Source organism: Puntigrus tetrazona, chromosome 21 (genome assembly GCF_018831695.1).
Source record: "Puntigrus tetrazona isolate hp1 chromosome 21, ASM1883169v1, whole genome shotgun sequence".
NCBI classification, from domain to species: Eukaryota; Metazoa; Chordata; class Actinopteri; order Cypriniformes; family Cyprinidae; genus Puntigrus; species Puntigrus tetrazona.
Window position 1 is genome coordinate 17,935,417 of NC_056719.1, and position 24,263 is coordinate 17,959,679.

Consider the following 24,263-nt stretch of genomic DNA (forward strand, 5'->3'; position numbering starts at 1 on the left):
TTTTTATTTTATTTTATTTTATGATGTCACCGGTTAAAGTGCATTTAAAAAAAAATAACGCATGAATAAAAAGCCTTAATAGCGCGAGAACACCGCGCACGGACATCAACCACATTAAGCGTGAATACACTTCCACCGTCATCTTCATCATCATCATCATCATCATCACACGCGATGCACATCACATCTGTACCCAGACGCGCGACGACGCTTTTATTCAACAGTTGAGGACGCGTGCGCGCGCGTGTGCGTGTGTGTGTGTGTGATGCAGGCGTGAAGCGGCGCGAGCGCGTGTGTGTTCTGCATCAGTGTGTCATTGACTCCGGCTCTGCAAGGATCTTCTCACGGCATTGCGGAGAACTTGTGCGGGATAGTCTCCCGTTCCCGCTGCGGTCTCGCCGGTGTTCCACCGTCCTGCCGGATAAAGCGGTGAGTGCGGGCTTCCCGACGGTTTTATCGCGTCGTGTTAAGTTCAGCTACAGGTCTGTCAGGCGTGCTTTCGAACTCGTGCATATCGAGAACGGGACGCTCTATAAACTATTACCAGCGAGCAACGTGTATATAATCAAGTCCTGTTTGGTATACTGTCTGAAAGTATTTGAACTGGGGCAAGTTGTCACACTTTCGTGCAGTGAATATTTAGTCACACTTTAAGGACCGGTTCTCACTATTAACTGTTTAAATCACACGTTCATTTCTCATTCTGTATTATCATATTAATCCACGCCGCGTGTAAACCTATAACTATCTCCATACCTATTAATATAAGATAAGCAGCAAATTAAGAGATTACTGGGGCTAAAGTTAGTGGCTAGTTAACAGTGAGAATTGCATCTTAAAATAGAGCGTGCATGCAATTTTCTTGCGTGGAAAAATACTATTCTAGTGCATTTTTGAAACCCCGGAATGAAACGGAATATTCCGGCACAATATCTATAATTTTTGGTTCTTTAAGCAGCTTTAAAGCAGTCTGTTTTTAGCATAGATGAATTAAGGGGCCGTATTAAACAACAACAAATACGGCAAAGCATGTACAAAATCTACTCAAACTTTAGGCTGTTTTGATCTATGCAAAAAAGAGGGGTGGCATCTAAATTAACCGGTTTATTAATTTTTTTCAATCAGCCTAAATGCATGACTTTACATCAACAAAACTCATTTTGAATGGATTTTTGCAGGTTAGGACTTTTTACGGCGTAAAACCTCTTCTGTAGGCTCGCTCCGTCACTGGTCCTTCTTCAGCAGAGGCATATATCCTGATTAACAAACACGGAGGATGTTTCCGTTTTAACCTGGAGATCTTCACCTCTTCAGAAGTCATGGGACTCGGTCAGTCCAGCAGGACGTCGGTCAGTGACGACCCAGAGGAGGGTAAGAAGCTAAACAAGCTGTTCCAGTTCCTATAGTTGGACAGAAGACCCGCATTCACAACACGCTAAAACACGAACCAGCTCGTATTTCTTTTGATTGCTTGACCCAAATAAACTCTAAAGCTTTTTGTCTGACCAATCACAACACGGCATGTGCAATTCGATTTAATGCAATGTGTGATAACATGCGTTTATGCACTGTGGCGTAATAACACTTCAGTGGCAATTTAAGAATACTGTATATGAGATCGCTTACTTTCCATCTGGATTTTGCCAAAGTAAACCCGTACAAGACGATCTGTGGCTGCTGACTGCAGAAAGTCGTTTGTTGAGGTTCTCGTAAATCTGTCTGCGTCTGCAGGTGGGTCGAAAAATTTACACCTGTGTGTGTGTGTGTGTGTGTGTCAAAGAAAGTCGCAAGTACAGTTATAGCAATAGCCGATTGGCCCATTTTACAAAGTAATTGTCGGTTGGGTTAAAAAGATGCTAAATTATTATTTTTTTCCATATCCTAGCTTGTATACGTGTGTGGAAGATTTCTCAATCCAAATACGAATGAGCTTTTAACCAAAATAAAACAAAATTTACGCATTAAACCATATCTAGGACATATCTGAACAGCCAATACGGAGCAAAACTGATTGCATGGAATAGATCCGTGTGCGCGCAGCCAAAAAACTTTACAGAAACGCATGAAACCTGAGTGCAGCCAAAACAAAAGAAAGGCATTAACAAATCCAAAACATGTCCGGAGAGGTAAAACAAGCAAACAAACAACAAATACAAACGTATGACACCAAATCAAAAACCTGTGGGAACAGCCCAAACTACAACAAGCAAGTCCAAAAAAACGCACGAAACCAAATCCAATTAAAAATGTGTTTAATCAAGTAGCTGATCAGTGCACAAGCAGATTGATGTGACGCGCTGAAATATAATAGGCTGACTAAAATACTCGATACTACAAAATATTACAAAAACAGTTTTGGCAGGAGCTATAAGAGTAAGGGATGTTTCAGAGGGTCAGATGATTCGGATTAATGGTGTTTACAGAGGATTCATAATGGAGCTCGGGAATAATATTACGTGTTTAAACTCTAACGGGATCGGGACCGGTTTTATTGTTTGCCGTATGAAAGTACCCAAGTCAGATTGCTTAGAAAAGTTGCACGAGATGCTTGACTACGATTATGAAGGGCTTGAAAGATGGAGAGCATGTTCAGCTTCTTGCTAAGAGTTTGAGATCTTCAGGAAATGCTTAGATTTTTGTAGAAGTAAAGTAGTTGATAGAGATGGGGCATTCACTATTTAGGGCACGCTGATGACCCCTCTGGAAGTCACTGTGAAAAAGGGTGTCAGCGTTCTCTAAGTGGCTGTCCTAGATCGTTTGCCCACACTCGATAGGTCAACGATTCTTCAGATATGGGACAAAATATGTTCCTCAAATGTACCTTTAGGTTTTAAAATAGCACAGCGTTTGCACACTGAAGTTTATCGATACAGAAACCCTTTTCTTTCCTCATAATTCAATGCACACGAATATAATATAACTCAGAGAAGTAAAGGTTATATTTGAATAAATATGCATTCACTTCATATAGCTGTGTGCTCAAACCAAATGAGAGTATTCTGGGCCATTTTGAGGAAACTTTTGTGTGTAAAATGCCAAAGAAAAACTGCGAGCATGCTATCTGAGACTGAGACTTCTGGTTTAAAGTACAATAATCATCACTGGTCCTTGACCAACAGAAGTAGGGACCGTCGAGGAGCGAGCACCGAGCTGTAATTGCTGCTGACAGCATACTTTCGACTGCCTTGGACTGCAGTTTCAGATAGACGAGCTGTGAGAGCTCAGAGACAGGACGCAGGTCATTCACAGGTCAGAAGAGCAGTGAGATTCAGCTCGGACCGAACACATCACAGATGAGCAACTTCTCAAAGACGCTCAGATCTACCGTAAGCTTGTTTCATTTGCCGTTCAGCATCGCAATTGTCCTTGGGAATAAAAAGAGTCAGTCTGTTCTGTTCTCATTTTTATCCCTGATGTCCCTTTTGGAGCTCGAAACTTGTGGAGTTTCACTGCGTGGGCCAAAACAGCCCGTACGTTTATATTGGTTTGTGTTCTATCTCATCGGTGTAATGTACTGCACACTAATGCATTTATTTGTTGTCTCTCCACAGTCAACTTTGACCACTTTCAGATCTTGCGGGCCATTGGTAAAGGCAGTTTTGGGAAAGTAAGTTTTGCTTTACGTTTACTAGACAAAGCTAATTGCAACGGATGGTGCTGAGGCCAAAGTGAAAACCTTCATCGATTACGCTTAAAACATTGATGATACTGTAGATTAAGACCTAATTTGGTAGATTCAATTAACTCAAGAATAAGTGCGCTAGTTGGCCTTAAGGTGGTTAATTACTATTACATTGACTCGAGAGTATGGCAAGCCGACTATTAACGTCTATAAATGTCCAATATGTTTCAATTCTTCAGCCAGTGTTTTATTCTGGGATTCTATCTTTTTTGACTGAAAGAAGTCAAAAATTCGAACAATCTGAGAGTTGTGGCCAAGCAAGTCAAGCCAAAGGAGGTATTTAGCTCTGATTTGACTGGACTTGAGAGCAGCTTTTGATACCATTGACCATGTGACTCTCATAAAGATCTTATCCTGCCAATAGGGCATTTTCAGAAATGTATGGTGACTTTGTTTCTTCGTTGTATTTTAACGACGGCTCTTAATACCTGTGGGGTTACTCAGGGTTCTGTTATCTTATTTTCCTTCTACGTTTCCCTTTTCTGAAATCAAAAGATTCATATTGCGCTAGAGTCGGTTTTATCCAGATTGCTCGATTCAACCAACTGTCTAGAAAATAAAAAGATTTAGAAAAGCTGATTAATGCCTTTATTTAGTCTCATCCGGACTTCTGAAATGTTTTGGTATCGTTTCATGCTTTCAGTTAGTTTATAATACGGTGGCCAGGCTATTTGTGAATGCCCCTAGGTGCCTTTCAGTGGACTTTGGGAGAAAACATAAGGTCCAGCTGTATATTTTTAAAGCAGTATATTTAAAGCTTAAAGGGGATCAGGAGTTTGCTCTTGCGGGTCGAAGGCTTTAGAATAGTCTGCAGCGTGAGATTAGAAAGGCTCCATTTATAAAGCTGGTGTTAAAAATGACTTCTTGTCATTAGCCTTTAAGGGTTTGGACTAGCATACGTTGTTTTTATTGGATGGTTTGGTTTTATGTATTGTATGTAGCTGTATGCTGATGCTTTGGTCTGCAAATAAATGAAATGAATGGATGAATATAACAGTTCTGTTTTTCAGTTCAGTGCTTCGTGGGACTGTACACAGCCTTATACCTTCTGTTTCTTTGTTTTTTCTCCGATTTTTGCGTTTTTGCATTAATTAAACGTTTGTACAGTAATGGACCTCGTATCTGGTGGGCTTAGGTCATGGCTTATAACACTTTAAAGAAGACTTTTCAAAACTATACAGCTGAGAATACTATGATAGCGAATAGAAAATAGGGTAGAGGGTAAAGAACAGAAATATAGCAAACTATATGAGAAATGCAGAAACATTTATTAACCGTAATTATAATTTTGAAATATATCAAAGACCTAATTATAAAGGTATAGGAAATGGAAAATGACTTAATTGAGATTTACCACAGTTGACAGTTCAGTTTAATGTAATAAATGCACTAAACAATGCTTTAGACTATTTATTAGATGTCTACTTATAAGAAAAGGACTTTTGTTTTTTCATTTTAGAGATGTAATGCAAGGAAAAACAGCCAGAACCGCAATCTGAGAGCCCAGATTCCCAGAAAACTTGAATTCAGATGTTTACAAAAAGATCGCTCATGCCATTTTTTTTTTCTTCCCAGGTATGCATTGTCCAGAAAAAGGACACGAAGAAAATGTACGCCATGAAGTATATGAACAAACTCAAGTGTGTGGAGCGCAACGAAGTACGCAATGTCTTCAAAGAGCTCCAGATCATGCAGAACCTGGAGCACCCGTTCCTGGTCAATTTCTGGTGAGTTTATTAAAGCCATTCACCGGTGCAATACAAAATAACCTTGTGCGTTCGTTCAGTTTGTACGACGCATTCACAAACACGACCTTGCAATGTTTCAACAGCGTGTAAGTAGACTACTAGGAAACAAAGCTCCTCGAGCTGACTCATTTGAGCGCAGAAAGCTGTTATATAAGTATATGACTATCAAAATGTCCTTCAAAACTTGACTAAGTGGATGTTTACACTCTTCATTGGGACGTTAGCGTGTTCCGAAGCTAACTGTTGAGTAGTCATATACTTAACAATACACTGGTGACACTTTATTTTAGGGCTAGCATGCATATCACTAGAATATAAGCAAATTATTAGTATTAGTTAAGCACATATCAATGCTTTATTCTAATTGAACATAACTCTATCTATCTATTAGGCTTTCTCAATCTCAAGTCAACCTAAAGTATATCTTGACACTCATTACGTCTAGTTAACTACTTGAAGCGGTGTTTGAATGGTCTACTAGCGGAATCAGACTAATAGTTTGTGTTTGGAAAATTCAGCTTTCAGCATGAGAGACGGGGCATAGAATGGGTAACGGTTGAAGCATGACATTTAGAGTTGGATATGGGACGAAACAGTGCAGTCACTGTCAGGATGCGTTGGGCTTCACAAATGAACGGAGCTGAATACTAGATACGTGCACACTTCACATGTAGAAAGCTTGCGTGCTGTTCACTGCTTTATTTCAGTAAACTGTCACCTCGTTCGATTCACACTCAACACAACTCGCCAGTAATAATAATATATCGCCATCATTAAACCCAAATATGGCATGCATGAATGTAAAATATAAAAGTCATTGACGGCGAGAATTGTGCATGAAAAGTCAAATTAAATAAATGTATAATGTGCAAAAACGTGTATTTAGTTACACAAAGTTGATGTACTCTAAGATTAATTTCAGTGTTTTTTGAACTTCAAAGAATGAATCAAAAAGTGTCAATAAATATGTGAATATATATCAACAACACATGAATAAATTGCATGTGTTAGTTTGTATGCGAACTTAATTTTTTATCGCAATTACTATTTGTATAGTACAAAATAAAACCGGTGAACTTTATTTTTATTAAGAAAACCTAATTCCTTGCACAATATTGTTATGACTTTGAAACGGTTTTAACAAGCTGTTAGATTTGCGGTAAAAAGCTCTTTGGCCAAAAACGCTCAAAATCACACAGATGCGTCATCAAATGTGTTTTTGTATTTGTTAACGCTATCGGATCTGTTTAGGGTTGGTTTTGTTGAATAATGATTGTTATTTTCCAACACGACAGAGCATTAAGCTTTTAATTTAATCTTGAATCATCGCAACATATGCCTGAATAATGTAATAGAAACATTTCATGGTCATGTATTGAACACAAAAACATGCAACGAGGTCCATGATATCTGTGCTGTAAAATGTTTCCACAAGCATACACTATATTTCCGGTTAGCCTGGGTTAAGTACAGCAAATATATAAAACAACACACACATCTTTGCATACCTATGAACACTAATGAGATCGCTTTGGTTTTTTTCGCTAAAATGCCAATCTGATTTAAAATCTGTTCCAAGTGACAGCAAAAAACCAGCCTCAAATAGTATGACGCACGTCTTGTTTTCCTTCACCGAAGCGCGCTGGAACCCAAACCATCGTCTTCATCGGTATGTGACGCAGGAAGGACTAAATCAATGCGACTGCTTTTATAATTACCATTTTATAATTACAAACGCCCCACAGAAAGCATCCCTCTCTGTGCTGCATGGGCCGGAGAATTTGTTGAGAATGGCCGGGAACGGTGATGTGCTGGCAGCAGTGTGAGGCGCTGTGTGTGTGTGTGTGTGTGTGTGTGTGTGTGTTCCCCGCAGTGCTGCGGATGTGTGTGTGTGTGTGTGTGTGTTCTGCCGGACCGAGAGAGGCACTCAAGGTCAGATGAGAGAGACGCCAAAACTACTGACGAATATAGAATGATTAAAGATTGATCAGTTCTGAAATAGTTTACAGTAGGCTCTATCAAGGATCGATCACTAATTTCTCAGAACTAACATTGATGCACAGGGGAAGTATCAGAGGAAGTAGCTCATGCGTTTTAAAAAATAATCCACAATTAAGAGGCATGCTGGTTGCAAGCTTTCAGACTGTTACTATAAACACACACACACACACATTGTACCGCTTAGAATTCTTTTAATAATTCTATTTAAATCACATATCAAATCTGAACGTGGGTACAGTGCACTTAAAGGGATAGTTCACTCAAAATAAGGGAAACTGCGTTATTTTCCACTGAACTAAAAAAAAAGACATTTTGAAGAAGACTGGTAACCAAACAGTTCTATAATAGACTTCTAGGGGATTTTTTCCATGCCACGGATTCTTCTGAATATATTATTTTGTGTTCAACAGAGGAATGAACCCGTCACACTTTAGTTTGGAGAGCCATATTAACTAACTATTAAACATGCATTGTACCTCAACTTTCTGCACATTAAGTTAGTAAGGTAGTTGTTAAGTTTATGTATGGGGTGGATTAAATGAAATAAAACATGGCCATGCAGAATAAGTTGTTAATATATGCTTTATAAGTACTAATAAACAGCTGCTATTCTTATAATATGCATATAATAAGCAACTAGTTAATAATGAGAGTTGGTCACCAGACTATTACCAAAGAAACTCATCTTGAAAATGACTAAATAATGACAGTGAAATGTGTGAACTTTACCTTTAATTGCCAACATGTTTTCATCTATTTTACGTGAAGAAATAATTCTTATTATATTTAGCTGTTTGAGTCAAATTCAGGTTTTAATGAGATTATATTAAACTAAATTAAACTAAAATCTATCCCTCAATTCTCTTGTTTGAACCATGTTTTCCAACAATACGTTTAACGACATTAAAAATGAAACTATTAACTATTAACTATTAACTACAACTTTTCCCTCAGTATTTTTTAATGTTCTGTTTATTAATAGTTAGCGGGGTAGTTAAGTTTAGGTATTGTGTTGGATTAGCGATGTAGAATAAGACATTAATATGTGCCTAATTAGCACTAATAAATGGTTAATATTAAAGTAATATGCATGCTAATGAGCAACTACAGTAAAAGGTGTAACCGTAAACTAAAGTGTTACCGTTTCAGGTTTCAGAAAACAATGTGCAAAACATCTGGCGAAAGACAACAGTTTCAATTTTTTCTCTGCTCAGCATTCAGATATAGCACTAGTCTTTGCGTTACAACTTAAAAAGAAGTCCTTATTACTTTTAATGAGATGCAGACAGGCTCCTCTCTGAAGGCCAGCGGAGACCACAACCTGCTTTATATTTAAAGAGAAGGGCTCTCTGAGTGCGTTTGCACGAAACCCTTCTTGGAGTCTCCTCTCTGTAAGAATAGCAGCGTTCTCGTCTGAAACTGCATCATGCCGTTCGCATTTCGAACGCCTCTAGACGCGCTCAAGGTGAGTGTCTCTTTCGCCAGCGGTGTGTTTGTGCAGGAAGTATAGCTTGACCAAGTGGGCTCACACCTTACGCTTCCTCAGCACCGAGCTGTAATTCGGCCCCTCTTTGACAGGGGCCGCTGAGCAGGCATCGCCAACGGACAAATAAAGCCTGTCAATCAAAGCCCAGCTGAGAATCAATGTGACACGAGTCACGGTGGCTTCTTGAGCACGTTTTCATGCCATGCCTCTTCCTGGTCATCAGTAATTTATCAGATGTGTTCTTCTGCTGTAGTGCAGGATCTCCCCTCAAAGAGTCGTTAGAGGAGGAAAAAGTTCAAACCTGTCGTTTAGTGTAAAGTGGGCATTTTACCAAAGGTAGGACTGCTGTTGTTGAATAAAACTAAAGCCTTAAACCAAAAAAAATTAAATGTCGATATTATATTATTATATTACGTTTGATCAATTCTATTCAGCATCGACCTTAAAGGAACACTCCACTTATTTCGGAAATAAGTTCATTCTGCAAATCCCCCAGAGTTAATCAGATGAGTTTTACCGTTTTTTTGCATCCATTCAGCCGATCTCCGGGTTTCTGGCGATAGCACTTTTAGCATAGCTTAGCATAGATCATTGAATCCGATTAGACCGGTAGCATCTCGTTCAAAAATGACCAGAGTTTCAATATTTTGTCCTGTTTAAAGCATGACTCTTCTGTAACTATACTCTCTTATCATGACCGCAGCAGGCGCAGAGATATCAGTTAGTTGCGTATTAGCGTGCATATAACTAGAATATTATTCATTTATTAGTGCTAATTAAGCGCATATTAATGCATTATTCTACCTGACCTTACTCTACATCCCTAATACATCCCCAAAACGCACTAACTATTAATAACTAGCACATTGGGGATTTACTGAGGGAAAAGTTGTAGTTAATAGTTAACAAGGGCTACCTACTCGTAAGTGTTGCCAAAATGACAAAGCAGATAACATAAATAAACAGCTTCAGCTTAAAAAGTAACTAAATGAGCAACAGCACATGTTTTGACAAAGTTACGAGATTTGTCACCTATCCGAAGAAAACCAATGCGCTTTGAGCTCAGTTTAACGGCATTTATAGCTTAGCTTACTGTTACAAAATATCCTTTTTATCTTTTTATTTATGTAGTGCTTCTGTAAAACGTGTTTTCCTGCCAAGCAGAGGCGTATTGCAAAAGCTGTTTATTTATTAAGAGAGCAATAAAGAGCAGTAGTTTCTGCCAATGTATGTATTTTTTCCTTTCATACAGAAGTCTGTTTGGATCAGTAACTCCTCGTTTGTGTTATGGATACGACATATGTATGGTTTCTCAAATTGTGTGGCTTGTTGTCAGCTGTCTGAAATTACATAAATGCCTATTAATATGTGAATATTTTATGACGTAGAGTCAATTCTGCTGCTTGGTCTCATGGTAGAAATGTACCTGGGTTTACTTTTTAGCGAGACGCAAAACACGAAATAAGTGCATATCAATGAAGGCAGTGAAAGTCCTTTTGTTCCTTTTCACAGAGCATCATTTTGCCAATTACTTGAAGAATATCATGTCGTGACTTCAAAACAGTAACAATATGATGGGATATTAGGAAAACTGATGCTTTTGAATGTTAGCATCACACACGTCCAGGGTCATATCTATGTGTTTTCATAGACGCTGGGTTTGTTCGGTAGATCAGGAGATGTTCAAAACGGTTCAAATCTGTGCAAAAAGAAGTTGAAATGACACGACTGCATCAACAAATGCGTTTCATGGTATCAGGTGGGTTTAGCACTGGATTTGGTGCAGGGCATAACTTTGAGCAACAGTTCTTAGATATTTCTATATACCTATATTAAGGAAATAAAGGAGTGCCAGGGTTCACGTATTGAACCTGTGTTTTAGCATCGCTCAGTGGACATTTCTCTTTGAACCTGTGGTGAAACGTGCAGTAAGGTACATAACGGTGTTGCACAGAAAGGGCACAGAGGTTTATATTTCTATGAGATTAGGTTCACAGATGACTCGCGCGGCTCTCTTTAAAGATTAAGCAGTGATACGAGAACATCTGCAGACTGTTGTTGTGTTGCTCGTGAAGCCGCGGGCTGTTCTATTTGTGTCCACGACAGACACGTGTTGAGTTCAGTCTCCGCCAGATGGACGTTTCCAGGGATCAGAGTAAAGCAGGACTCTTAAAAAGGCTTTTCTGTTCTCTTACCTTACTTCCTGAGAACTTCTGCTGTCCTTTATGAACATTAACCACAGCCTTGTGAAAAAGAAGCGTACTGTGCTTTTAATGAAACGTATTACTAAAATATTATACTTAATGTAATAGTGCAAATTTAATGCAATGGTTTTGGAAGATTGATTAAACGATTACAAAAATGATAATCAAGTACGAAGTGCATGCGCATTAGTATGTTAGTGAACATCAAAATGATGTATTTCTTTAAAGCATGTATTACAACTTGATTCAAGCAGGACTTTTAATTTGCTTTTATTAAAAGCGCACATCTAATATTATGGCAAAGGTGTTTGCAGATGTCTGCTTTTAAAATGTGTTTGTGATATTATGAATTCGTTTTGCAAGAGATGAGAGGCTTTTTGCATTTTTTGTTTGATGGTCTTGGATTTGTGTGTAACGTTTTTGAGAAAAAAGAGGCAAGATGCGTGTAAGCAGGTGAAAAAGAGTAAAAACAACAGCGTTTATTAAAAATAGAAAACTTCTGTAACAACAGGAATAATTTTCTTTCTTATTTTGAATGACATTAGTATTTTATTCAGCAAAGTTGTGCTGAACTGATAAAAATCTTTCTGCATTGAATAAATGATGTTGTTTTAGGTTTAGGGTTAGTAGAAGTTAGTAGGGTGAGTGTCTGATAGTCAGTATGTAGTATGTCGTGGAGTTAATACTCTAATGACTGCTAGTTGACATGTAGTTAAAGAGCTGCTTACTGTTGGTGAAACTATCGAATAAAGTGTTACTGTTTTTATCTTCATCAAAGAACCCTGAAAGCAGCATCAAGGGGTCCAAGAAAAAAATAAGAAGCACAGCTGTTTCTGACATTGATAATAAATCAGCGTGTTAGGAGGACTTCTGAGGGATTGAAGTAATGATGCTGAGGATTCAGATGCATATCACAGGAATTAATTATATTTTAATTTGTAATAATATTTCACAACATTGTTGTATTTATCGCAGAATGGACTCTATTAAAAGTCTTGTAAGGTTTTGGATGATGTACAGTTCGTTACATTACGCCTGAGATGTCCCCACTTTTTACAAAAACGAATGTGTGTGTGTGTGTGTGTGTGAGAGAGAGAGTTTAAGTGTCCCCATAAGGATGGGAATACCAGGCAATTTTGACCTTGTGGAGCCATTTTTAGGTCCTCATGAGGAAAGAAGCTTATAAAACAGAATTAAATGATTTGAAAATCTAAACAATGCCAGTAACAGATACACTCTGTACAGTATAAAAACAAGGAGGGTCCTCATAAAACATGAAAACCCAATGTGTGTGTGTGTGTGCATTTTTGTTTGTCGGTTCCAGCGCGATGACGAGACAAACCTGTCTTTAGTTTATGTAAAGCTGCGAGAGCTCTGTGAACCAGTCGTTTTTCAGCTATGAATGGAAGGACACATCAGCAGGCAGCGGGTATGTAAAATCAATGCTGCTTTGCTGAATGCTTTTTCAAATGAGAGTAAAATGAGTATTTGCTGATGTCGAGCTCCCGAGCGTGTCAGACATTGATTGACTGATGGGTTACCGAGGGCACGAGCAGAACAAGCTCAGACCTGCCGGTGGGAGATCTTTCTCTGAAACAAACAAACAGGAAAACAACTTCTGCGCTTCACCGGGCTCTGTTCCTTCGCCGCTTTCGCTTCACGGCCCCACAAAATAGCTAAACAAGCACAGGGGGGTTTTTCTCCTCTGTTGACGTTTTATATCGAAGACATTTCCTTCCGAGTTCGTTTCTTCATCAGATTTGGAGAAATGTGTCATTGCGTGGATGTGAATGGGTGCCATCGGAACAAACAGCAAACATAATCCATAAAATAACACTTGCTTCAGTCAAAAAGTCATCTGGTTTGAATCAGGAGTGACGTCTGCTCAAATCAAGCACCTTTTACAAGACAACACAAATGTGTGATCTACGTAAATATTCTTATTTTGGGGTGAACTATACCTTTAAATGGCCAGCAGGCTCCTAATATGCTAATTGCTGTGCTCTTGCCAGCCTGACGAGTCTCTTTTGACCTCCTCTCTCATTATCAAGGCGTTTTCCGAATGCCGCTCATTGAATGTTTTTTGTTTTTTTCTGCATTTGCTGTAAACTCAAGACTTGTTTACAGCGCGAAAATCCCAGATCAGCTGTTTCTGAGATACTCAAACCACCTCGTCTGCCACCAACAATCGTTCCACAAAGTCACTCGGATCACATTTCTGCCCCAACAGGGATTGAGTTGCCGCCTCGTGATTGGCTGAGCAGATATTTGCATTAACAAGTAGGCGTCTCGGTTAAAACAGCCGGTAATCTACCAGTGATCCTACTAAAACCGCCATGTTGCACGTCAAACAAACTCAACCTAGGCTCATTGGGTTCTGAACCGCCGCAATACATACCTATATGTGCCAGGGTTCACGTATTGAACCTGTGCTTAAGCATCATTCAGTGGACATTTCTCTTTGAAACTGTGGTGAAAATTGCAGTAATGCACGTAAAAACACAAGTGGTTCATATTTTTATGAGAGCAGATTGGAAAAAACACAGCTATACATACCAACTGCTGCAGTTTCCAGCTTAAATGAACGCTAGAGCCAGTAAAACTCAAACCTTTCCGTAATAGTATGATTTAAACATACAGTTTTGATTATCAAAGGCTAGGTTACTCGCAAAATGTTATGTTACGACAAGTTTAACGTCCTTTCACTCTTTTGAACGCTGTGATCGTGCACGGCCGGGTCGAGGACTCACCGACACCATTTGTCTAACGCAGGTACTCGTTTCAAGATGAGGAGGACATGTTCATGGTGGTCGACCTGCTGCTGGGAGGAGACCTGCGCTATCATCTACAGCAGAACGTTCACTTCACAGAGAGCACGGTCGAGCACTACGTGTGTGAGATCGCCCTCGCTCTGCACTACCTGCGCAACAAACACATCATCCACAGGTAACGACTGCACCCGGCCTTTACTAGTCGCTGGCCGATATATATCACCAAGATATATCGGCCGATATTTACCATTTTTCAAATATCGGTATCAGCCAGTGCATTTTTCTGTTTGGCCGATATGTTCTTATTTGGCTTCAGCATTCAGCAGATATGCATTTATATCATTTGAATAACTAATGAACATGAACGGTCTGTCCGTATAATTAAATGCCCTTCGGCTTCAGTGAAGACGAGCGAAAAACTCGTGAATTGAAAATTTGCTTTGCTTTGCTTCATGTGTTTGCCCACGATCATATTCATGTTATTTTTACTGTAATATGAGGGATCCTTTGGCTTTATTTGAAAAATATGAACACAAACTACCCAGAACACCGAGTGCCCTGTTGGTTACGGTATTTACTTCCTTTTTAATTCTAATTTATGTAATATGTTTTAAATATTAATTTATTTATTTGTGAAAAATATTTATATGGCTTATATGTTTATATTGTGCATTTATATTTTAATACATTTTCAAATGATTTCAAACTTAGTATTAATATTAAGTAAAATAAATAAAGTTGTAATATCGGCTCTCAGCCATCCTGCTTTCCGAGTCATCGGCAGCGTCCTTCAAAAAACCCACAGCCTTTACACAAACACTGATGCAATCACAGCAAAAAGGCACAAATAATTTGAAATAAGTCTCATGCACAAGCATTAGTCAGGTGCTGATGTACTGTACTGTTTTCTGCGCGTGGCTCGGTCTGCTTATTTAGATACAGAGCTGTTTATACATATAAAAAATATGTTTTTAAATTCGAATTTTGTTTAAGCAATACTTGTGCAGAGAGCTCACCACGAGGTGAAACTGCAAGCAAAAACAGGTATTCAAAAACCAAATCAAGAATATTAAAACCAATACACATGCATGCATATCCACACATAAACACACACGTTCCTCAAAAGCCTGAAACATTTGAAAATGATTTAATGGATAATCAGGGAAAGTATAGTAAGTGCTCATTTGTTTATATAACAATATCACAATTATTCTTACATTTGCTTGATAAAAATTTGTAAAGATCTGACAGCAAAAGATGGAGCTGAAGATGGATGTTTGTACATTTAAATACAATACATGTCCTTTTAAAAAAGCATGAACCTTCAGGTTTTTGCATGCAATGTTGGATCTAATGTTATGCTGATAAATCAGAGGCCTTGGAAATGTGTGTGTATTATGAGCATTATTATTTATATTCATTTAGTGCATTAAATGCATCACACATCTGCAGTGTATACTTCATTATTTTTTCCAGAATATCTAGACTGAATCTCACTCTTACTGAAGAACCAAACTTTAAAACCGAGCCAAAAATAAACGATAAATTCTGGACAAATGTGTCGTTCTTTTGTCCCAGCCAGATGCATGAGAAGAACGATAATCAAGACAGTAATAATTCCTCAAGAGCCTTATTATGAATGAAAGAAACTCAGAAGATTACTTTATCTCTGTCCAGCAGGATATACTTCTCTGTGATGAAAATGACCAAGGCCTGTGCTTTTAATGCATGCAGCCGATATGCTGGTTATAACACGGACATTGTTTACACTTCTCACAAATCATATTTTTAGAATTGGTTTCCTCTTCTGTCACGGTCAGATAGCGTCGACGTCTATCCATACAGTAATGCCGCGGTCTCAAAAACGACTCCCTCATTTATTCTCTGCCTTCAAACCATTTTTGAAGCTTTTTTAAAAGTAAGGGGAGTGTCAGAACACTAAGTGGTTCACCAATCACAATGCGCTGGGCAAGCTACGGTAACCAATCAGAGCACATTTTGTATTTTGGGAGGAGGGGCTTCATTCGATCAAGAGCACTTATTCGCTATCAATTACGACTTGTCCCTGCTTATTAGTAGTTAGTGCAGTAGTTGTTAAGTTTAGGTATTGTGTAGGATTAGGGACGTAGGATAATGCATTAATATGTGCTTAATATATGGCTAATATTCTAGTTATATGCATGTTATATGCAGGTATGAGAAGCACATATTCTGCATAATCATATTCCTGATCCGACCCAATACCTCATTTTAAAAACGAAGGCAATAACTATTAATAAGCAGCAGTTTGTAAAGGGAAAAGTCCTAGTTGATAGAGAAATAGTTTGTGTTTAAGCGTCACGTGAGGAACGATGATCCCCGTGAGACGGACACCCCTGGTCCCACCGCTCCTCAGACGAAAAACAATACACCCTGTTTTTTTGCTCACGGCGGCTTGAATTATTAACGCTGGAGTGCTACTCAATTAACAGATCTTAAGAGACGAGGCTCTTCAAAACAGGATGTGGCAGATGAGCGAGAGAGACCGAAACATTCACGGCAAACCCGTTCCTCATCCGCGCTTTCCGCTTGGGATTCGTTTTCTAAACTGATGTTTGAGCTATAAAAACGTTCAAACGGTTTACACATATTAGACAAATCATATATTTACGTCGGACTGAACTGACGGTCTGCAACATTTTTGGCGAACTGAACTGAAATCACAGTAAAGGGTAAATGAAATCTAGATGAAATCAAAACACTGACTGCACATTTTTGGTGCATGCTGACCGGCGTTTTCCTTTTACGTCCAATTTATCATCAAAAAACTACACCCTAGAAGAAGCAGTTAGTAGTCAGCAGCAGCCCTTTACTATAAATACATGTCCAAACTATTTTATAAAGAGATGCCAATAACACTGCAACACTTAAAAATAGGTCTTTATCACATTAAACGATTTAGTAAGAGATGCTTTATTTATACAACATTCTTTACAGTTTTCTTTATGTGTGGGTTGTATATAGTTATTGCACGCATTTTTTATGGCTTTGTTGTGCAATAAATAAGCAGTCAAAAAATGCATAATATAAAAAAATGCACCATTGATCTTCAAAACACACTTCAAAAATCGAGATTATCATAACTGAAAAGCTGCATTAATCTATATCTGGTGTGCGTATTCGAGGTGTTGGTAATGAAATCTTTTTGTCATTATTTGCGTGAACTCTCACGCAGAGCGACAGCTGCCAGCTTCAATCGGATCAATCTCCAGTGGATGTTCTTCGCAGCCTCGGAGCCGTTTGTTTTGCTCCCTGCTTGCGCTTATTTGCATGAATTGTTTCACGAATGCCTCGTTTCGCTTCTCGGTTCCGCTGAAGCTGATATCTAGTCGAGAGTCATCTTTAGTCTGGGTTTAGAGAAGAAATAGTTCCTCATAACTCATAATAAAAGAAAGCTCCTCGTAATAAGTTCATTAAACAAAAGCATAAACTATTATAATTAAAAACGTAAGGTAGACTCATGTTCTGTCTGCGTATGTTTTGCATGCAAAATAAGACATTAATATGTCCTTTAAACATGCTAAAAAACAGCCAATATGTAACTTATAGAGTCAATAGTGACAATATTGGTGGGATATTCTATAATGGAGTTGGTTTTATTGGACAAAAGGCCAGTAAAGGGTAGCGCATGTCCAGTTTTAGTCCGGTTAAGCCCTCTCTCTTCATCAAGCAGCACTAACAAACACCGAGCCGCCCACAAAGGGTTCATTGAAGAGCTTGAGTGTCGTTCTCCAGCTGTCCCTCGGCTCCTGAGCATCTCAGCAGGGATCCGGTGACCAGGAGCCAGCTCACTTACAGCCCTCATCATGATATGTGATGTAATGAGGCCATTAGATCCTGCTAATAGCTTGTTGGAGCAGTCGAGCGAAAGAAAAGGCGCTGGATGGGTTTGGGTGGTCAGATAACACGGAGAAAGGCCAGGTGTGGAGGACAAACTCGTGCTGACTTCACACGTCACTTCTATCACAGGTCAATCAACTCCAAGAGCTTTTAGATAGAGCTGACAAGTGATGAGTAGATTATTGCTGTCATCTAAACTCAAAGCAGCTATAGATAGCGGTTGCTTAAACGTTGCCAGATCTTCTGTTTCAACAAAGAGTTACTGATATTTTAATATTTAGTATCGTATGCCTCGTTGGGGAAGCCTGTCAGTGTAAAAAAGGGGTTCTGTTAGGCCAAAATTGATATTATAATGTATTTCTTAATTTGAAACGTTTGTTAAGACGGTCGGTTTAGTGCTCATGTTTGGTGGTCACCACAAAAAAAAACAATGTCTGGAAAACACTGGTAACGTATATGGAAATATAAAAATGTGTTTTAAAACTGAAACCGAAAATGCAGTTTCAGTAGTTAAGGTTTATTTTGGATTAACTCCCAGCCTGGCTTGCTTTGCACTGCAAAACTGAAAATAAACCGAGTCATTTTAAATAGCTAATAACATAGTAATTGACCACTGGATGAAAAGCACATATAACAGGCTGGAGGCAGGTTGCCTTGACACCTGTTGCCCAGGAAACCATCCAGCAGCATCTTCGGGTATAATGCGTGCTGCTGATATGCAATAGCTCTGTGCAAATGTCAGCTCATTAAACCCAACACGCCTGACCTTTCTCACCTGAGCTCACCTGTTTGTGTCCTGTCAACAGCATCTCCTCGCTTTGATATGCAAAGCTGACGTTAATTGGTCTGCGGATTCGTTTTAATGGAGAGTTTATGTGGAAAACTTCTTTATGTCTCAGCCAGCTCTGTTTCAAAATAGGAGCTTTCTAGCTGTCTCACGGCACTGGCCAAAGTTATTAGAAGACTAATATTTTCACTAGCTAAGAAATGGTTTTAAGTCAGTTATCTTTTGCTGTAGTGTCTTAGTAGAAAGTATCTTATGTACAAGTTAACATCAAATCATGATTTAAGACACAACGTTGCTTAATTAATGAATGATTCAATGTTTTAGGATGCACCCACAAAGTCAATGATTTAGCTATTTTAGCAAACACAGTGGCTAAATTGGAACGGCGTACTAGTTTACTACTCTTACTATGTTGAAGAGTTCATACGCATGTTAAGAGCATAAACATGTTGAAAATTCACCCAAGATATTTTCTAAATGCATGCTATATATTTAGCTGATAACAGTTCATCTTCTTGGTCAAAAATATTTTCTAAAATAATAGTGACACCAATCATGGACCAATCATGTATTCGACGTAAACCCTGTCTTTTCTTCACATTCACCTGCAAGCTTGCATACAGTCATCTACCACCATCCAATCATTTTTCTGTTTTATTGTGACTTAATTAATGCTCAGATTCAAGATTCAAAGTGGCTTTGTCTTGACAATAGTTGACATGAAAGTTGACTTTTATTCTCACAGTTCCGACTTCTTTTCTCAAAATTGTGAAATATGTCGTATTTAATTTTCTGGATCCGCCTCACGCACAGACTTTCCAGCGATGCTTCTTTTCGGTCTCTTCATTTTACGCCCGACACGTTAATGTGATGCTTTGCTGTGTTTCTGCTGTATCCTGATGAATTGTTAGAGTGAAGCGCCCACAGAACGCTTTGTCCTAACCGAACTTTATTTATGTGTTCACAGAGACATTAAGCCAGACAACATTTTGCTGGACGAGCACGGTAAGTCCTAAAGATACTATAAATCAGCATCGCTTCTGCAGGCATCGCTGTTACTATTCCCTCTCTTTCTGACTTGTTGAGCGGTTCACAGAAAGGCGCTGAAGGTTATTCATGGCAGATGCTTCACATTGGTCTGGTTAACCGGTGTTGTCAGGGAGCAAAAGCAACCTGCATAATTTTTCATCAGTATGATAATAGGCAGGGGAATATTAATGTGAAGATAGTTATGACCCTGTCTCTAAACAACAACAACACACAGCAGGTGGTTGAAGATGACAGAGAAGGCCAGTCACTTTCCTCTACTTTCTCTATTTCTCTTACACTCTTTGCGTGGAAGAGCTAACCCATGAGCCAAACCCAAGAATGAATGTCAGAATTAGAAACTTCGCATCAAGTATCTTAAAATTGGTAAAATGTCAATTTTAGGCACCTAAATATAATTGTAGGTTTTTTATTGTGTATATTTTGATCTTGCGTCAGTTTCCATTTTGTCCAAACCGTTGAGCATGTTGAAAGAACGATACTTGGAGGGTTTATTTTTGTTGGACTGGAAGTCGCAGGAAAATGGCGTGACCCACCGGATCTTGGAGCCTGATTCGTTTTAGACTTACATCTCCTTTAACACTAAAAGAAGACACGCGTCACCTGCAGCTTCTTCATCAGCATCCCATTTAACATCCATCCGCAGGTGCTTCCCTGCGGTGGAAATGTTTTAAATGTTCTTTATACAAAGCAAAAAATGCTTATTTTAACCCGGGCCTCTTTGGTCACTTTTGACTGAAAAATGGAACCTGGTCTCATGAAAATATGTACCTCTGTGCACTTTTTGTGCAACACCGTTTTTACGTGCTTTACAGCATGTTTCGCCGCAGTTTCAAAGAGAAATGTCCACTGAGTGGCTCTAAAACGCAGGTTCAATACGTAAACCCTGGCACGTTTGTATTACGCTGATATAGGTGTGTATTGCAGCAGTTCAGAATATCTGTGAACTGTTGATAAAAGTTAATGCTCTATCATGTTGGAAAAATTCCAACACTAAACCTAGTGTCAACAAATTCAAAACTGAACATTTTTTGATGCAGCCGTGTCATTTCAACTTGTTTTGTTGAAGTGTAGTTACACAGGATTGAACCGATCGACCGAACAAACCCAGCGCCTATGAAAACACATAGATATGAAGCTGGATGCGTGTGGCGCTAACATTCAAAAGCATCGGTTTTCAAATATCCCAGCATATCCATATTGACATAACGTGATATTTTTTTTATAATTGTGCAAATATTATGCTTTATAATTAAAACTCTGTAAATCTGTGCCAAAAGGAATGAAAGGTCTCAGAGTTTCACTTCCTCTAGTGTTTATTTCGTTCTCGAAACTGCAGCGACACGCACTCGTTGGTACATTTTTCCTGTCTTGCTAAAAAGCGCACTGCCACATTTATGCCATGAGACCAGGTAGGAAATTTTTAAAGTAATAGTTCTAGCGTACAGTGAGTTGGTGACTTTTGTCACATTAGCTCTGTGAACACTTAAAACCATGCACATGATTTAGATGAAATTTGTCAAAAAATTAAATTAAATTAAAAAAGGATTACTCAGCCAAAACATATTCGATTGCTTTTTCTGACAATAAACAAATACACACATACAGTTACATTTGAAGACTGCAAAAGTACCAAGGTTGATCCAAAAATAAAAGGCACAGAGGGTTAAGAGCTGTTTAATCTTTCAGGAAACATAAATGGTTCTTCTATGACGTTGAAAACCCCTTCATTTTGGCGAGAGCACGGTTTTCGTCCTGCATTGTGCCCCAGGAAAGACGTCTGCTCCTGGGCTCTAGAACATCAGTGGGGTTTTCTGTTTTGATCTAGGTTGCTTCTGTCGGGGCAGATTTATGTCACTGCTCTCACAGCGGTTTCAGATTGGGAAAACAGAATGCGATGGAAACAGCAATCTTTTGTTTTCACCAGACAGCACTAAACACTTCTCGTGACTCCGACGCAGACTTTTACGACCCTTAATGCCTCTCCATTTCACACTCATTTTGAGATAACTCCATTTTCAGGGAATATTTTGTTCCTGCGGCTTGATTCAGGTCTGTAAATGTAACACATTGTGTATATTATATATCAATCGATATATATGTACGTGAACCGAGGATTCAAATAGTGCAGACAGAATACAAGAACGTTTTTTCAGAGAGATTAAACTCGATCGAATGGATTGCTGTGGACAACAACTGGCTTACGTTCAATATCATTGGAACAAAAAAAACCAATACATTGAATTTTAAAGCCTTTTTGAAATACCTAATCAATTATTTAACCCGGTAATGTAATTTCTCTGAACATATCCTCTGATATGATTCATATTTGAATGAACTCGCAGCTTTAATTAATTAATTGCTTTATTGGAATGTCTTTGCGAAGCTAAAGCGGTGTTAGCAAGGTAATTTTTATAGATTTTTTAGTGCCGTGCCATTACAGAACATTTCTCTGCTTGTGCTGCAAAAACTACTCCTTATAAGCCATATTTACATGCTGCAGTGAGTTTATGGACGTGGCATATTCATGACATATAGTCATTTTATTACCTAATGATGCAAAGAGATGAAAATGATTGCTAAAAAAACGCTTGTACACTGAAAAGTGAAAGCACCTCAGGATCATGCCGCCAGTCTTAAAAACTGTTAAAATATACTGTTAATACCATGATTTTTAAACACGTTATCGTAGTACTATGTTTCTTGCACACTGTAAACATCAGACAGGCTAAATTAAAATTTTACACTTTGCTTGTCGAGAAAATCTTTTATGAGAGGGAGGGCAGTAATTAAAGGTTGATGAGTGTTTATGCATGTTTTTTTTTAACTGCCCCTTTAACTGCTGCTGGCCAAAACGTCCATTGGCTTTTGAGTGATAACCTGACAGATACTTGGAAGCCGAAATGCTTTTTGAGGCCACTCTCTGGGCTTTCAGACACACAGCAGTGCTGTTTTTAACCCCTGGAGGGTGTCTGGAAAGCGCTGACTCGTGCACATCTCACTTCCAGAGGAGGTGCTGTCCGCAGCTCACTGGACAGTCAGGCTTTTGCTCCCGGAGGAATCAGAGGAACATTACCTCCAGTGCTCCGAGCCAAGAGCACGACGAGTCGCAGAGAGCTTAGGAAACGCGTCCGGAGGACTGCTCTGATGCAACCAGAAACCAGTGTCTGTGCGTAAAAAAGGGAGAACGTTCACAACAATCGGAAAGAAACTAGCTCGTAATTAATCGTTAGTAGGGTTAGCTAGCTGTTGCTGCGGGATGGGACGCGGTGTGATTATAATCATTTTCACATCCTCGCAGGTATCTCTGTTATTTCGCTTTTCTCTTGTATTTACTCGCCACGTGCATGAATTGCAGGCCGGGGCTAAAGAGCCAATGCTGAAGTAAGCTTCTTGATCTTCTTCTGCAGAGACAGGCCTTCATGACCGAAGGAATATGTGAAACGAACAGAAGGCACTGCTATACTAGTAATATAAGATATGTAATCAGATTACTTTATTCAAGTAACTAAAGTAGTGTATTACATTTAATTTAAAAGAATACATATAAACCAGTGTTGTTTGAACATGACCTTACTGTGGTTCAGGACCAAATACGACTCTGGACCACAAAACCAGTTGATTTTTCAAATCTAAATACTAATAAAAATCTTTCTCTAGTGATATTTGTAATATTTGGTAATCTGAGGGTGCAACAAAATCCAAATATTGAGAAAATGGCCTTTTAAATTACGCTCTTAGCAATTCACCTCGCCTAATAATTCGCACATGGCGAAATAAACATAACATCTATGTTTTTTGTTTTTTTCATTGCTGAAGAGCGTTGAACTTTTCTTCTCTTGCGCCCTATTCTTCATGCAACCCAGATTGACACGAGCTGCGTTTCCACTGCTCCACATTACTTTGCAATAAGTTCCTTTTTAAGGGCGTAGCGCAATATTGTACAGGAACTTTCTCCAACGCTGAGAACCACTGCTGTTTACGGACCGCCAGGAGTTCCCAAACTAACAGGACGTTTTTGTACTAGAATAGCCTCTTATAGTATGTCAAAATATCAATGTGACTCGATTTATTAATTCACGACTTTTTAAAAACAGAAGACTGCAACGGAATAGCTATGAATACAAATGAGATTGTTGCTCTGCAGGAAACTCTTTGGTCTTCTCTTTATCGCTGATGTCCTCTGTCGGTGTGTAACAATGCAGCTGCTGCGTGAAGGTGTTTTACATTCATATCAACGCTGCACACATCCACAGCATCTACTCTCTCTGTGATATAAGCACACATACACGTAACCTTTCTGCTCCGGTTCCCCAGGGCCGATCTTCATCGAGGTGAACGCCCTCCTCCATCTGGTCACGCTTCCTCTCATTACCAAGGCTGTAACCTGTAACTAAATTATTTGAGAAAAGTCGCGTAGTTTGCTTCACACCGAATATAATTCATAGAAATTAGTTGACTAACATTAAATGATCTACAGCTTCCGGCCATACCTCGCTGTCTTTCGACGATAAACTCAGCATTGTTCATGAACGGCAAGCCACGCCCACTTTGATTTGATTGGCGCTGATCAGCACCAGGCTCACCGAGAAACGTTATTTAAAGCATTTTCATCGCACTAGCAAGAACGCTGCTTAGTGGAGGGCAGCAGATCAGTG

At 39.0% G+C, this 24,263-nt stretch overlaps 1 protein-coding gene across 1 annotated transcript in view; it reads left to right on the plus strand.

Moving 5' to 3' along the window:
* The first annotated feature begins 274 nt into the window (after nucleotides 1-274).
* The window catches only part of LOC122326389 (serine/threonine-protein kinase 32B-like), a 25,778-nt gene continuing 1,789 nt past the window's right edge, over nucleotides 275-24,263 (plus strand). Inside the window, exons 1-7 of the mRNA XM_043221249.1 lie at nucleotides 275-429; nucleotides 1,179-1,371; nucleotides 3,552-3,607; nucleotides 5,258-5,409; nucleotides 13,894-14,067; nucleotides 19,526-19,563; nucleotides 23,923-23,987. Coding sequence (XP_043077184.1) covers nucleotides 1,320-1,371; nucleotides 3,552-3,607; nucleotides 5,258-5,409; nucleotides 13,894-14,067; nucleotides 19,526-19,563; nucleotides 23,923-23,987 — 537 coding nt within the window. The 5' untranslated portion in view covers nucleotides 275-429; nucleotides 1,179-1,319. The remainder of the gene's footprint in view (nucleotides 430-1,178; nucleotides 1,372-3,551; nucleotides 3,608-5,257; nucleotides 5,410-13,893; nucleotides 14,068-19,525; nucleotides 19,564-23,922; nucleotides 23,988-24,263) is intronic.